Source organism: Drosophila eugracilis, unplaced genomic scaffold (assembly GCF_018153835.1).
Source record: "Drosophila eugracilis isolate 14026-0451.02 unplaced genomic scaffold, ASM1815383v1 contig_498, whole genome shotgun sequence".
NCBI lineage: Eukaryota > Metazoa > Arthropoda > Insecta > Diptera > Drosophilidae > Drosophila > Drosophila eugracilis.
In genome coordinates, this window is record NW_024573369.1 from 165364 (window position 1) to 180065 (window position 14702).

Below are 14702 nucleotides of genomic sequence, written 5' to 3' on the forward strand. Positions count from 1 at the left end.
GTTTTATTAGAAAATTAAACTTAGTTTGGCCTTTTGGGTTGGTTATTATAAATATTGTCTAAGAAAACTTATGGCTAGTAACTACCCATTTTGGCTTTGCCTTTGCCAGCTTTGTACGTTTTATACTCTTAATAAGACTCTAACTATTAACTATATATATTTTAAATTTATTTTGCAGATCTGATGGATTAACCACTCCTCAACCACTGTGCAAATCGCCGAAAGTCAAACAAATTATAAGCATTTAATCACCGCAGCCGGCAACGGGCAACAATGGGCCGACAATCAACATTTATATCAATGTTTTGTCAGTTGGCCAGCTGAGATTTTGAGTATTGGCCAAAAGCAGAAGCAGAAGCAGAAGCATCCGAAGTGACAAACTGATGAATGGCCCCGAGGTATTGGTCTTAAAACATGAGTTCTGCTCCAAGGTTCAAGTTTAACTTTAAAGTGGGAAAACTAAGGCATCTTCCTGTTTTAGTCAAGAACTATTTATTCAATAGCTCGGAGGCCTATTGTATGGCCAATACCAATATCCATAGCCCACATCATCGCTTATTAATACGAAAGGGAACCGGTTCGAACGATTCTATTTCTATGCTTCAGTTTGGCATATATTTGCATAGTGGCTCGGCGGATATGGCAGATTTGGCCTGGGAATATTCGTGGGTCGTCTAGTTGTCGGTACTAACCCGAAAGATAAACACTATTACTATAGAGAACTCTCCCACAAGTCCAAGGGTTCAACGTACTCCTATACCACACGCCTCATATATGTATATGATCTTTGCCAAAAGAAAGATAGTTTCTGTATTCTTTTTTTTTTTTTGCAAGTTTGTTTCAGTATTTGGCATTTACATACCCGTTCTTGGCTTTATGAATATTCATATAATCGCATTATTCGATTATACTTCAGGCTGTGAGCCACCAATTCGACGACAGACCGACAGCAAACGATGGGTAACTTATCAATTAGGTGGAAAACAAGTTGGCAAGCCACTAAGAAGTAGCAAATTGAAGTATATAAAGTGCTTTACTGGGCTTAAAAACGATGACTGATGGCCACTTGGGAGATCGAGCGATAGGAAGCATCAGTTTTAATTAGATTTCCTCATTACCGATTTATTGACTTTATCATATATTTAATATCGAAGATGTGCTCATAAAATGGGATTTCAATTTAATGGTTTAATTAACAATTCACAGAGGGAAACCCATAAATGTTAGTTATTGATTTTAATAATTATTATGATTATGATTTGCGGTTAACCAAGCAGGAATCAATTTAATGATATCTTAAGCTTTAATATTTTATGGTAAAGGAAGCTTGTTTCCAGGCAGCCAGCTCATCTAGCCATATCAGTTTGGATATAGATCCCACTTAGTGCCAAGTTAAGATACGATATAATCTCCCTTACAATGGCGACTACATTACCGGGGCTGTAATGACCGAACCTACAAAACTATTTCCCATCGCTTCGCCTTCGGACGTCTGAAGGCTTTCATTAAAAAACAACAGAATTAACATATTTAATTGCGAGTTATGTACCCAAACGAAATTACCAGTGCAATAGTAAACACAAAGGCAAATATGGATAATACTATATCTACAGAGATATGAAAACCAAAAACTCCAAGCCGAAAAGTGAACGGAGTTCATGTTTTTTCTTAAGAGGAGAACTTTAGATAGAGTCATCGTCATCTCAGCTGGAAGGGAGGGCACTGGGCACATTACAGCTGAAATTGATGACACTCATAAATAAGTTGGTAATATGTAATGATAATAACTAATATTCTGCGGACATTAATTCAATTCCAAATGCAAAACCTGCAAGCTTGCATAGAAAATTGCCTGAGATTCCAGCAGACACATAAATAACTGCTATATATATTACTTCTACAAATGCAATTTGCTCATCTGGGAGCTCTCAGATCTCGTACATATGCAAAAGGCTAATTGATGGCAGTCCGGCTCATATAAATATAAGCTAATTGCACTGCCTTGCCAGATCATCGTCGAGGGGGTCGTAAAACATCGATAGTTAATTGCAGGTTAATCGATTGCATTCTCCCATCAATCACTTAGGGATCGTGGGGGTTGGTTTAACTATGGAATCATAATACTTAACTACAGATGAAACATAAAGCAAAATAAATAGAAGAATAATATTAATAACTACCAGATGTAAGCTTACTTCAGGAAGTACTTATTCTGTAACTGCCACTAAAGCAGTTAAAACCTTCGTTTGCCGCCTTAAAAATGCCCAAGGCGTTAAGAATATTAAATCTAGCATTAATTATTTCTCAGTTTCATTGACCAAATTAGTTTCAAATAAATTTCCCAATCAAAGACATTCCGCAGTGTTAATCTCCAAAATGTGCATCAAGAGTTTGTCAAATGACCAGAGATCAGAAAACCCAAAACCAGTTAAGAAAAAACTAATGCAAAAACCAAAACAGGTTAGCACACACGTACGCATAATTTGTCCAGATTGGTGTAAATAAAAGTGAGATGCCCATTTGTTTATAAACAAACATGCGAATCGTAATGCGCTTTGTCCAAGGCTCCCTGGTAACTAAAAACCGAAGCCCCCCCAAGAAGAAAAAAAAGAAACTAAACTGAAAACGAAAAAACGCACATGGCAAAACTCAGCCGAGACTGGTCGACGCCGCAACTTCATGATTATCGAATCAAAGACAATGGTTAGACAAAGAAAATCGATGGATTCAAAGCCAAACAACGATCGCCAGCGGAAGTAAAACAAAACGAAATACGCAAAATAAAACACAAAACTGAAAAGCAAAGAAACTGATTTTCATATAAATCAATGACAGCCCATAAACTGTTTAACTTCATGTTAGGCACACACACTTGACTTGAGTTGTTTTATGTTTTATGTTTTATGTTTTATGAGCTAGTGTCAAGGATTAACACCTTAAGTTCCCCTTAATATGCGAATATGCTATGTACTTACAATCCTTTGGCATACTCCACTGTTCTCTTACCGTTTTTAGCCTTAGTTAACTTTCGCTTTCGGTGGCAACGGCTGGTAATGACCTTGAACTTCAGCAAATCCATCGCAAGGGCAGGGCGTAAAGAGCAAAGTTGTAAACTGGTTTGCTGGTGCCAGCAAACGAAAGACTTAGGCAACGAACTTGGCCACAGCGCCATCTAGCGCTTATTGCCAAGAGAGCTTATTGCATGAAGTAAGAAATCGGTGTAGATAATCTTTAAAGGTAGCTTAAAACTGGTATTATAAAGTTAATAACTTGTCTAATCGGATTCCGATTTGTAAAATGAAATACCACAACACTTTTATATAATTCTCTTTTGATATGGGTTCATTCTTTAAAATTTTTTTTAATTTTTGTATATTACTTTTACATTATCTATATCAAAGTGTCCAAAAACCAAAACATAACCAAGACTAAAAGCTTAGTAGAGCTTACTACCGGTGAAGCTCAACTTAAAAGCCAGTTCAGGAACCCGTCTTGTGAAAACGAAAGACTTAAGAAACGAACTTTAAGATAATTTCATGGATTATTTTTTACAAAAACAATTTATTGGTCAGATTCGTTAGCACAGATTCGATTTGAGTTGTCATATATGCCATTATTTAATCGTTCCACCAGCCAGCACCGCCGCGGGAGCCACCACCGTAGGCGCCACCAGCACCACCGTGAGCGCCACCAGCACCTCCGTGAGCACCACCAGCACCGCCGTAGGCTGCACCAGCACCACCGTAGGCGCCACCTGCACCTCCGGCACTAGAAGCATGGTTGACAGTGTAATCGAACTCAGCGGGGTTGCCCCAGGCGTTGCCTCCAGCTCCTCCGGCACCACCCTGCCAGCCACCAGCTCCTCCAGCAGAACCACCCTGCCATCCTCCGGCTCCTCCAGCACCACCACGGCTAGCTCCAGCTCCTTGCCAGCCTCCAGCACCGCGTCCACCGCCGTATGAGGCACCAGCGCCGTGAGCAGCTCCAGCACCACCGCCATAGGAGGCTCCACCGCCGTGAGCAGCTCCAGCACCGCCGCCATAGGCAGCAGCACCACCACCATAGGCAGCACCGCCGCCAGATGCGCCACCGCCAATGTGGACCTTAGTGTTGCCCTGTGACTGGGAAACATGGGACACTAGACCAGCTCCAATGGCCGGACGGCCACCACCGCGTCCTCCACCGGGCAGATAGCCACCGCCAGCACCACCGCTGGCACCGCCGCGGGAGCCACCAGCATTGGCCAGAGCCAGGGATGCCAAGACGCAGATAAACACCTGAGGAGGATTTAATTAAAGAGATTAAGTTTGCCAAATCCTTAAGGCTCCTCGACTTCTTACCTTCATTCTGGATTTAAAAGTTGATTAGATTTGAGATTCTGATCGAAGCTGAGATCCAATGGTTTGTGATGTCTTCTGGCCAAGAAACAGTTGAATTTATAGTCCAAATCCTATGGATCTTCTTTGGCTAATGATTCGCTCGAGGAAACAACAAACAAACAGAAGAAACCAAAACAAGCACGCAAAAAAACGACAATTTCGATTTTCAAAAACCAAAACATCAATTTGCTCCGCTCAATCATTAGATTCTCCAGCCCTCTGAACTCATCGTTATCTTTAGCTCTTCGGAGGCTGCTCTTCGCATTTTGTTTTCCTTGACATTAATTAAAAGTCACAAATTAATTGCACGTTGGCAATACGCCTTCGGGCTTCCGATTGCCCAATCTCTGTGCCAAGCTGTTTGACTTAAAAGCCCGAAAATTGGACGCAGTGCGTCCAGTTTATGGCCATGTTGCTACGTGGGCGCTTCACCCACTCCTGGCTGCTCCTTCACAACTATTTGTTTCCTCTTTTTTTTTTTTTGGTTTATTTTGTTTTTTTGAAAGTGAACAATTTGTTTGTTATGCAATGGCACAATGCAGAAATGCAACACATCAACTTGACAGAAGTAAAGTGGAAATCTTGCCGGGCAAAAATGCTGTGAATGGGAAATATTTGAAATGGGGAAGTCAAATATTTTGGCATCCTACGGGGCCAAAAGCGAAAATTGTATATCACCTGTTGTTGGGTCACCTGCAATGAAACAGCACTTTGAGTTTTGTGAATGTTTTCCTGGCAATGATTCCTGGATGTTTATTGAAGAGTTGATGTAAGCAAATTACATTTAACATTCACTGCCGAAGCATTTAGTTTTATGTTTGAAGGGTAAATGCTGATTTCTTGGCTGAAAAATATCATCAATATATTTAAGTGGTTTTAGCTAACTAACTAACTTGGTCAAATAAAGACCCACAGCTAAAAATAGTGACTGTTTAGTGCATCTAACGATCGAATTTGACTTCCATATCATTTTTGGGCAGATATTCCAAAAATTCATTTTTTGCTAAATTTCGGATTTTTGATAAGGGGTAACATCATAATTTTTTGTGAAAAATTGATAAAAATTAATAATTTTAGGTGAGAATGCAGTTTTCTTGGAAATTTAATAACGAATTCAACGAGGTATTACATTCCACATTTGGACCATTATTGGATTAGTTATGGACTGAGGGAGAAATGTGGATAAACTAAATTTCACATTTTCAATAAGGGGTACTATCATCAAATTTTGATAAATATGACTTAAAATCAAGATTTTTAGCTGTGAATGCAGTTTTAAAGAATTTAAAACCGATTACAACGAGGTGTGGTATTCCTTATTCGAACTATTATTGGCTTACTTATATCATTTTAGGGCGAAATGAGGAGAACCCTAAATTAGCATTTTCAATAAGGGGTACCATCATAAAATTTTGCGAAAAATTGATTAAAATTAAGATTTTAAGGTGTGAATGCAGTTTTGTTGGAAATTTTACAACGAACTCAGCGAGGCATGGCATTCCATATTTAAAATAATATTGGCTTTGTTCTGATCAAAATACTGATTTTTTTGGGCATATAATCAGGATAGGCCAAAATTTCGCATTTATGTTAAGGGGTAACATGTATAGTCTTTAATTTCACCTTTATCGGCAATCAGTTTCTTTTCAAACACAAAACAATATTTTTCCATTATTAAAATTAGGCTGATGGCATTATAAAGTAAACTACGAGGTGTGTTCAAAAAGTAAGGTGACTCTTCAAATTTCGCGAATTTCAAATTTTTCGATTATCGATTTTTTTGTTTTGTTATATTGGTACACTCTTCCCTAACATCTGTACCAAGTTTCAATGGAACATCCTCTTTTGTTTGGTTGTGAGAGGCGTAAAGTTACAAGTTGTTTTGCGAGCTCGGCGATTTTTTGCTATCGAAAAATATGGATCAAAGGATTTGGATTTTTTGGCCAAAAACAACACCACAATAATGCCTCAGCCACCATATTCACCGGATTTGGCCCCATGTGACTTTTTCTTGTTCCCAAAACTGAAGATAATCGAAAAATTTGAAAAATTTGAAATTTGAAAAGTCACCTTACTTTTTGAACACACCTCGTATTAATCGTTAGCTGAACGGATTAGTTAAAATGGTAAAACCAGTGGGACTGTAAGTAGCCGATGATGAAGTGCATCTGTCCGCACAGCGTTATCTCTAATGGGACAACTTGGCTGGAAAAATTAGAGCTGGCCATAAGCGATGGAAATTTATGCGAGGAAAAGCCGAACAGAAGCCAATGGTTTGGTTCATAGATCACCTGCGATGTAGGGTATTCAAAGTGGTAGACTGTGATCTCAGCAACACACTCTCATGTCTTTTCATTTTAGGTTTCTTTCTCAGCCGGAGAAAGCCTCTCACCGGGGCCATTTTCTTGGCTCTCTGGCTCTCTGTTTGATTTGCCGGCTTTCGCTCTTTGGGATAATTTCGGGCTTCGTTGGTGCCGCTGCAGATTTGCCCAAATCATTCCGTTGCCAACGTTGTAACTGGAAAACGTGTTTGCCGGATCGTCGTTTGACGGCGTCGCGTCGCCTTCCTTTCGCAGTTTTCCATCTGATTTTCCAACGCGACTTGTGCATTTTTTCCAAGTGATAAATAGCCCTTCCATTATCGGCAATACATATATATACATATATATACATCCTCTTTCCCAATGTGCGTGCCAACTGGTGTTCTTTTGTTTATTTTTTAATGTTCATTTGCTATAATTGGCAGCCGCCAATCATAAAAGTTAATTAAAAAGTACGAAACAAGATTAATATGTTGTGGCAAAGTTGAGGAATATTGCCAAGAGGAATATAGCGACGACAGCTCGAAACTTGAATTTTTAAATCATTTTTTACGGTGAGTTAGATGATGAAATATAAATATAAAAAAGGATAAAGAGTGAATGTATTTATTTATACTCTAAAAATAAAATCCAAGATAAATATGCAAATGGAGTTAATCAAACAATAGTTTGAAAAGTGAAAAAAAGCCATCTAAAAACTATAATTTTGCATACCCAAAGAGATTCGAATCGTTAAGTAATCGCAAATAAAATAAATTTGCATTTATAGACATTCAGTAAAAACATGCTAAATTTATGTAAATATTAATTATATATATTTTTAATGATTTTCTCTTAGATGTACTCTTAGAATGAAAAATCTCTGCGAAAATAGAAAAGCTCCATCGCAATTAAAGGCACTTAGTTATAGACTTTCGACTAGATTGGTTTTTTGGGTCTTAGTTGGTTACTTGATAAGTGCGCATTAGTCAAAGTTAAGTTAATGCTGGATTTAGTGGTGCGCAGTTTTCATTCGTCTAGCAAACTGTTCATGGTCTATTAATTGCCGAAGCAGCTCATTTTCTTTTACACGTCGAAAAGCGCACATACTAAGTATGAGTATACATATATATATTTATATATGCTATGCCTCTTTATTTTTTATGGCCTCCATGGGCTTTAAATTATATATATTAAAAATCAGTGAAGATCTCGTGCCAATGCCCCGCGGTGCTGCTCACAAATTTTCCTCGATTACGATTGACGATTGAAACCGAAACCGCGATTAGGGCAATTCCCTACGCAATTCACCATGAACCATGTGCCGTGGCAGAACAAAAGACTGAGGCAACAAACTTGAGTGCTCTTGCGGTTTCTGCTGCCGGGTTTAGTATAGTATCATATCGTATTGTATGCTATGCTATGCCATAGATAAGTGGGCGCGAGACGACAGGTGGGACAGTTGACAGCACAACCTCTCCATGTGCATTCAGCTGGATGACTTTCTCCCTGCTCCAACTTCTAAGTGGCATTGCTAATAAGCCACGGGGAATTGTTATTTGTTGTTGTTATTTTTATTTTGTTTTTTTGTCGCTGCACTTGTCGTGGGTTCCTATCGCGCCAACTGGGTAGCAGGGGGTATGCCCAGCAGGTGTTTTATTGCCCCACCAGCTGGTGTCGAAAATTCCAGGAATTTCATGGAACTTCCTTAACATAACTTGGTGATGATGTTACTATGAAAAATTTACAACTAAGCTATACTCAATCTGATGTACATTTGGTTTTCGCCTTTACTCTCCTTTGATTTAGCATTTCCAAAGTTATGGAAAACCAATCCGTTGGGAATCGCATAGCTTACTCCGCTCTTTAACCCTGAGCATCGAAGGGTCTAACCTGCCGGCGACGGCATTTCCATTTGGGCGACTCGCTCACTCGGAAAACCATCGCGGTGGCTCTCGCCTCCACATTTACATCCACAGGCACAGCTACAGCCACAACCACATCCACATCCACGCTGAAATGATATTAATTGCCCCGCACACTTACTATGGAGTGGGTACTTAGGTGACTTTCATTGTCTTGACGACGACGGTGGCAGCGTCTTATTATGCGGCAGGTGGGTTTTTTTTTATGCCCCACACACATGTGTGTGACTTTGACTGCAGGCTCCAGTTTAATCACACTTTTAACTCCGTTTCACATAATACTAATTTCATAATTTACACCACCCAACCAACCGCCCGGGCAAGCAAACGCACCACCACCGCAGTCGGCTGCTGCATTTTCACTTTTACACATCGACCGGCAGGTAGTGTGATTAAAGTAAATCTCGCCCGTTCATTTTGCATAAGTAGTGGGCTTTTTTATTTGTAATTTGTTTTGTTTTTTAATTTTGAATTTTTCTTACCCACCATCGTCGATGGGAAATTGGCCCCCGGGAAGTGCTTCCCAGAATCCCGCAGATTGGCAGCCAACTAAAAGCTTCAAGAGCTCGGTCCTAGGCGTTGACATGCCTTGTAGGCAGCAATCCGCAGCTAGCGGATCATAATTGCAGCTAGATGGGCAGGTAGGCCAACTCACCCGGTAGGCGGAGGAGCTGAAGGAAGCAGAAGCATTGGATGATGGGAGATGGGGTTCCTCCTCGAGAAGCAATTGCCTTCGTGTAAAACAGCGACGCAGTCATGATCATGGCCATGATTATCATGATCATGATCATGATCAAGTTGTAGCTGTTGATGTGGTGTTAACTTTGTAGCGGGTCCAATAACTTGATCAAGAAATACGTGTGGGTTGGCTAAAAGCAAACAACTTCATATTAGGAAACTAAAGATGTGAGACTTTACAAGATCAATTAATTAGCCAGCAATTGGACGACAGATCTTAGCTATTAAATGCCTTAACTATGCCACAGAAATCTGTTCAATTAAAAGAAAGTCATCTAGAATTCAGGTTTTCTAATGATATAGTAAGAATAGGCTATAGAAATAACTTGTAAGCCTGATTGTAGAGCATTTTCAAATTCGCATTCGCTTAGCCTTAATCACCACGTCCCAGAGCCCTCCCCTTGGGATGTCGCTGGTTGTCTTGCGGTTGGCAGTTGTGCATCTTTGTATCTTGTAGCTTGTATCTGTCGGCGAATGAAATAGCACGTACCATATAATTAGGCAGGCAACCCAAAAAGCAATGGAGTTAAGAGAAATAAGCCAACAAATATAAGAAACGGCAACAGCCACAAATCAGTGACTAAGAATGAAAGTTAGCGAGTCTATAGTACTTGTAAACAATACGAAAGTCTTTGTTGTCAACCTGAAAATGTATCTTCTGTATCTTATGGACGAACTCATAATTCCCCCCCTAGTTTAGACCAGACAATTATCATAATTATCAATGCACTTTTCACACTTTTCACACTTTCCATGATCTCTCGCCGTCGTTTTGTGGCATTTGTCACAGAAATTATGCATAAATTTCCGCGCCGCCTGCTCGCTTTCGAATTGGAATCGCTTAGTCTTGGTCTTGTCCGGCGGCTCCATTGTTACAATTCCAGCCAATTTCGATTCTATGGCCCATTGTCAACCCTTCACCTTACACCGGAATGGAGTCAAATGGCACATAAGCCCCATAAATTTTCAGATGCCCCTCGACGCCCAAACAATGACAAATCGATGATGATGATGATGACGACGACGACGGCGTCAACAAATAAATATTGTGCGACATTTATAAACAAATTTGTTTGGTTTCGTGTGTCAATTTCTTCGTCAGCCTTTATCCGATCGTAATTGTGTGGCTGGAAAGTGAAACCATCGTTAATAAATAAGCCTTGGTGTCCCAATAACTCAGCACAATGGCTTGGCTGGTATTTTATTTTTGAACTGGAAAACCTGTAACTTTCGAACGCATTTCGATGTCACACATAAGGCGATTAGACCGAGATCAGACTGGGAAACAGTTATCGGAAATTATACAATTTATATAATACTTGTTGGGCGGTTGATTGACTCGGTTAAGCGGATCGAAAATCAAATTAACCCCAGACGACAGATCTGAATGAGTTTTAAACCGATTTTAGCTGAGTTTTTATTGAGTTTGGGAAAATAAAATCATTTTCACTAGTGAAAATATTGGATTATTTTCTTATTGATATAAAAAGTAAAAGTTGATATGGATTATGCCATAAAGGATTTGAAATCAATTTTAAATTAATATTCAAAGAAAATACTTTTGACCTATAACATGCCATAACAGTCTGTCATATTTTCCTATTTATCTTGAATTTTCCCCATTTTTCCTGTAAACAACGTGAACTTGCAAAAACCGAAAAAGAAATGGGCAAATGCTTGTTGTATAAGCAGACAGGCTAAATTAAATCTTACGAGATTAAGGGGGCTATATATCATGGATAGCATCTCATAATCATGACAGGCAATTCGTGCCTGGGACTAATCCAGCTTTTTACTCGTGCCCCGGAATCCGATGACCTTTTCTCTGGATGGAAGAGAGGTGGCAGGTGGCAGTTGGATTCGGTGGGGACTGTAGCTTCGAATGGAGTGCCGGGTAGCGCGCAGATCTTGACCAGACAACCTGTCACATCTCAATTGGCGCTTGACCAAAGCAGAGGCTCTTGACATCAGACTATGCAACAAGTGGCTGCTAGAGAGTGTTGCTGTTGTGTATTTTCTTCATCTTGCTTATGTACACTCACAAAAATGACCATAATATTGCTTTCAATCTTTCTATAAACTTTACTTACCAGCATTTTTAAATTATTTTCTTAACACTAAGCTTGGGAAAAGTTATAAATTTTAGCTGAGTGTAAACCGTTTGGGTTTTTTCTGTTGTCCAGATGTTGTTGTTGTTGCCATTGGAGAGCGGCTGATATTGCAGATGTTGCAGATGTTGGCTGGCCAATGTTATCGCTGTTGTTGCCACTGATTGGCGCCGTTGCTGCCACGCCTCCGGTCATCCATTGCTGCATTGCTTTTGCAATTTCTCGCCTCGACTTACATAAACACAGCTATATAAACATGGATTATCAGTTTTTTGGGGAACTACCGAATATTTACCATGGAATTGGCAACGCTTTATGGCACTTTAATGACCGCAAAAAAAGAAATGGCAAAATTATTCGGCCCCGTCATTATGTTGTTGTGACAAACGAAACAATAGGCAGATGTTACACCATATTTTTGAATCGTGCATAAATAATGATAGATCAGCGGCATATAGCCACCGATATTGATTGATTGTCTGGTGTCGACTTCCGGGGGTCACAACCTGACCAGATTTCCGGCTCCTGCTGTTGATGTTGCTAGTTGCTGCTTGCTGGTGGCTCAAAGTTGCTGGCCGTTCATGTTGCCAGTTGCTGTTGGCCATGGCCAAATGCGAATCACGATCGCAGCGTGTTTTGCCATCACTTCACTCTCGTTTTGGCTTTTACTTTTCGTTGGCCCCAAAGACTCGCACATGACTTCACTTTTACCGCAGTTAAGGTTCGTCATGGGTCGCCGAGGTTCCCCATAGCCTCCTTTAGTCTTTAATAAGATCCACAAAACTGCTCCTCAAAGGTATTTTGTTTGTCTAAAAACATAGAATATAGTTTTTAGTTAGCAAACTAAACAAAATCATAAAACCATTTACCCTAAAAATGTGGAATTTTAATAGCTAAAATAATAATAAGAATTTGCCTTCAAAAACTATAATTATTTAATATTATTGTTTGTTAATTAATAAATTGCTAAGGAAATAATCGTTAGAAAATTAAAAAATTATCTTTGGTGTCATAAAAAAAAGATTGAAAAATAATATATAAAAAATATTTCAATAATAATAACAGATTAGATTATTATATCTCATTTGTCCTTCATAGCTTTCGGGTTATCTTTGATGATCTCATTACGAGAAGGTTATTTAATGAGTGGAGAAAATATTATTAAAAAACAAAGATGATAGCATAATGTTTTTTCTACTTTTAATTGAAATCACTGGCCAGCTTCTCACAAATCGTCATTAAGAAACGCACACAAAAGCCAAGCGTTTTAATGACATAATTAGGCGTTGTTTTTGGAAAGGTGTTGCTCTCGAGAAAATCCCCGAAAATCGCGGGGTATCTTGTGGCGAAGAGGTGGGGGAATGAATATTCGAGTGCCACCCAGACGTACAGACAGTTCCCCAAGTAGCGTTGGGTCACCGCCCAGCCTGATTGATTTGACCCCGCTAAAGGGGCAGACTTTCACTGGCGTGATCTCTGAGTCTTACCTTCGGTCCAATCCCTCTACGTATGTATACCTGTACATATTCATGATAATACCCCCGTTTGGAATTCGGAATATGGAATTTGGAATTTGGAATTACCAAAATGCATTCCGTGATGCACAAATGTCTGGGATTATTGCAGATGTGCGATTATGTGAGATGATGTCATCTCTGGGAGCCCCGGGGCCATGGGATCATCGGGCATGGAGCATTGGGAGCAGCGTACATCTGGCGGCAACTTCTGCCGAAATTAATTTGCTGTAATTATGTAACAGTAACTGACGGCCCAGAAAAAACGAAAAGAAAAAAATAGTCAGCCGCTCCAACCGATCATCAATCAGTCGAGGGCCCGTGTCATTAGCTAACTGCGATGCGATGCCCATGCGCCCGGCATCCAGTGGGATCAAGTTACCATCTCTTAGCGGAGCTCGAAAACGGAATGGTGTTATATCTTAATCCTCCGTTGGATGCTAGAAATACCCGTTTAGAAGGTTCTGAAAGAACCAGCTTGCAAATACTGCAAATTTAATCAAATTCATAAGAGTTCTCACAGTCAAAAGATTGGATTGAGTTGATAAGAAAACTTGTGGCGCCTTACAAAAACAACTATTAACAGGTTGTTAGCAGTTTTTAAGAAGAAATTGGCATATTGTAAGGTTTATTTATGATTGAAATTTAAGCAAAGTTATCCCTCAACTTAAACTCTGATTGTTTCGTAAAGCGGACAACCTCAGATGAGATGCAGATTTGTTAAGAATTAGAAAACAAGCTCAACGAGGTATGACATTCTATATTTGAACCATTATTGGCTTAGTTATGGGCATAATACTGTCATTGTGAGAGGGCAATCGGTATAAACCAAATGTCGCCAAATTTTCGATAAAGGGGTAACATCGTCTTTTTCCAAAAAATTGACAAAATATAACCATTTTAGGTGTGAATGCAGTTTTCTTGGAAATTTTATAACGAATCTAGTGAGGTATCACATTCCACATTTGGACAATTTTTGGCTTTGTTCTGCTCAAATCATTTAGCATTTTGGAAGTGATTTTATCCTGAAACTCGCTGTGCATAATACAACTATATCTGGTGGTATTATTGGCATCTCCGATTCCATTCGGTAATCTCCGCCTTCCTGTCCGTGGACAATGACAAAGACAAAGAGACACTTGCCGAGCTGGTTGGCAACGGAGATCCGATCCGCGACCAATTTAAATCGGAGTTGATGGCGATGGCGAGTGCATTCAACTGGCTGCTTCCCCATGGAAGCCGAGCCACTTGTTGGCCAGGTTTATGGTCGATGTTGGTCTATTAGTGCTGCCTGCGCACCGGGCCATTTAACTTTATTTGATTTCGAGAGCAGATGCCAGATGCCAATTGGCGATTGCCATTCATTTGGCACTCAACCACCTCCTCCAGAGTCATTCTCATCCTTGCTAGAGTTCAATGGCAGCCGCAGCCCCCGACAATGGAGGAGTTGTCTGGGAAAATTGATTTGCGGCTTTTCTTGGTGGCCCCCATTTTTCATAGCTTCTTGTGGAATTCTATCGGTGAGCCAATTGTTGGAAATTCGAGGTTGGGCAACTGTGATTTCCCGCAATTTCCCATTGATGAGTTGCATATTATTGGCTAGTCACTTTGTGGCGCACACCATTTGGGTCAACTCAAACAGTAGTCCATCCTTTTGGTCATTATCTTAAAGCTTGGAAAACAATTTTCGTTCTTTTCGAACAACTAATCAAATTTTATTTAAAAATACGCAGTTGTA

General features: G+C 39.8%; 2 protein-coding genes across 3 annotated transcripts in view; one reads left to right on the top strand and one right to left on the bottom strand.

Annotated features, from left to right (window-relative positions):
- Positions 1 to 3617: 3617 nt before the first annotated feature.
- Positions 3618 to 4399, bottom strand: LOC108105333 (ctenidin-3). Its single transcript, XM_017211826.1, has 3 exons — positions 4341 to 4399; positions 3752 to 4277; positions 3618 to 3697 (listed from the first exon to the last, which is right to left on the bottom strand). The coding sequence occupies exons 1-3, from the start codon at positions 4344 to 4346 to the stop codon at positions 3618 to 3620; spliced, it is 612 nt and encodes a 203-aa protein (XP_017067315.1). The 5' UTR covers positions 4347 to 4399.
- A 2060-nt stretch (positions 4400 to 6459) lies between these two features.
- The window catches only part of LOC108105360 (probable serine/threonine-protein kinase DDB_G0267686), a 66347-nt gene continuing 58104 nt past the window's right edge, over positions 6460 to 14702 (top strand). For both annotated transcript variants that reach the window (XM_017211878.2, XM_017211880.2), the window contains exon 1: positions 6460 to 7254. The gene's annotated coding sequence lies outside the window, so the exon portion shown is untranslated. The remainder of the gene's footprint in view (positions 7255 to 14702) is intronic.

Bases quoted from the DNA above. Each gene is read 5' to 3' on its own strand.
- LOC108105333 (XM_017211826.1), bottom strand. The intron at 3,698-3,751 runs GCGCCTACGGTG...GTGCTCACGGAG, and splicing joins TAGTGCCGGAGGTGCAGGTG to GTGCTGGTGGCGCTCACGGT.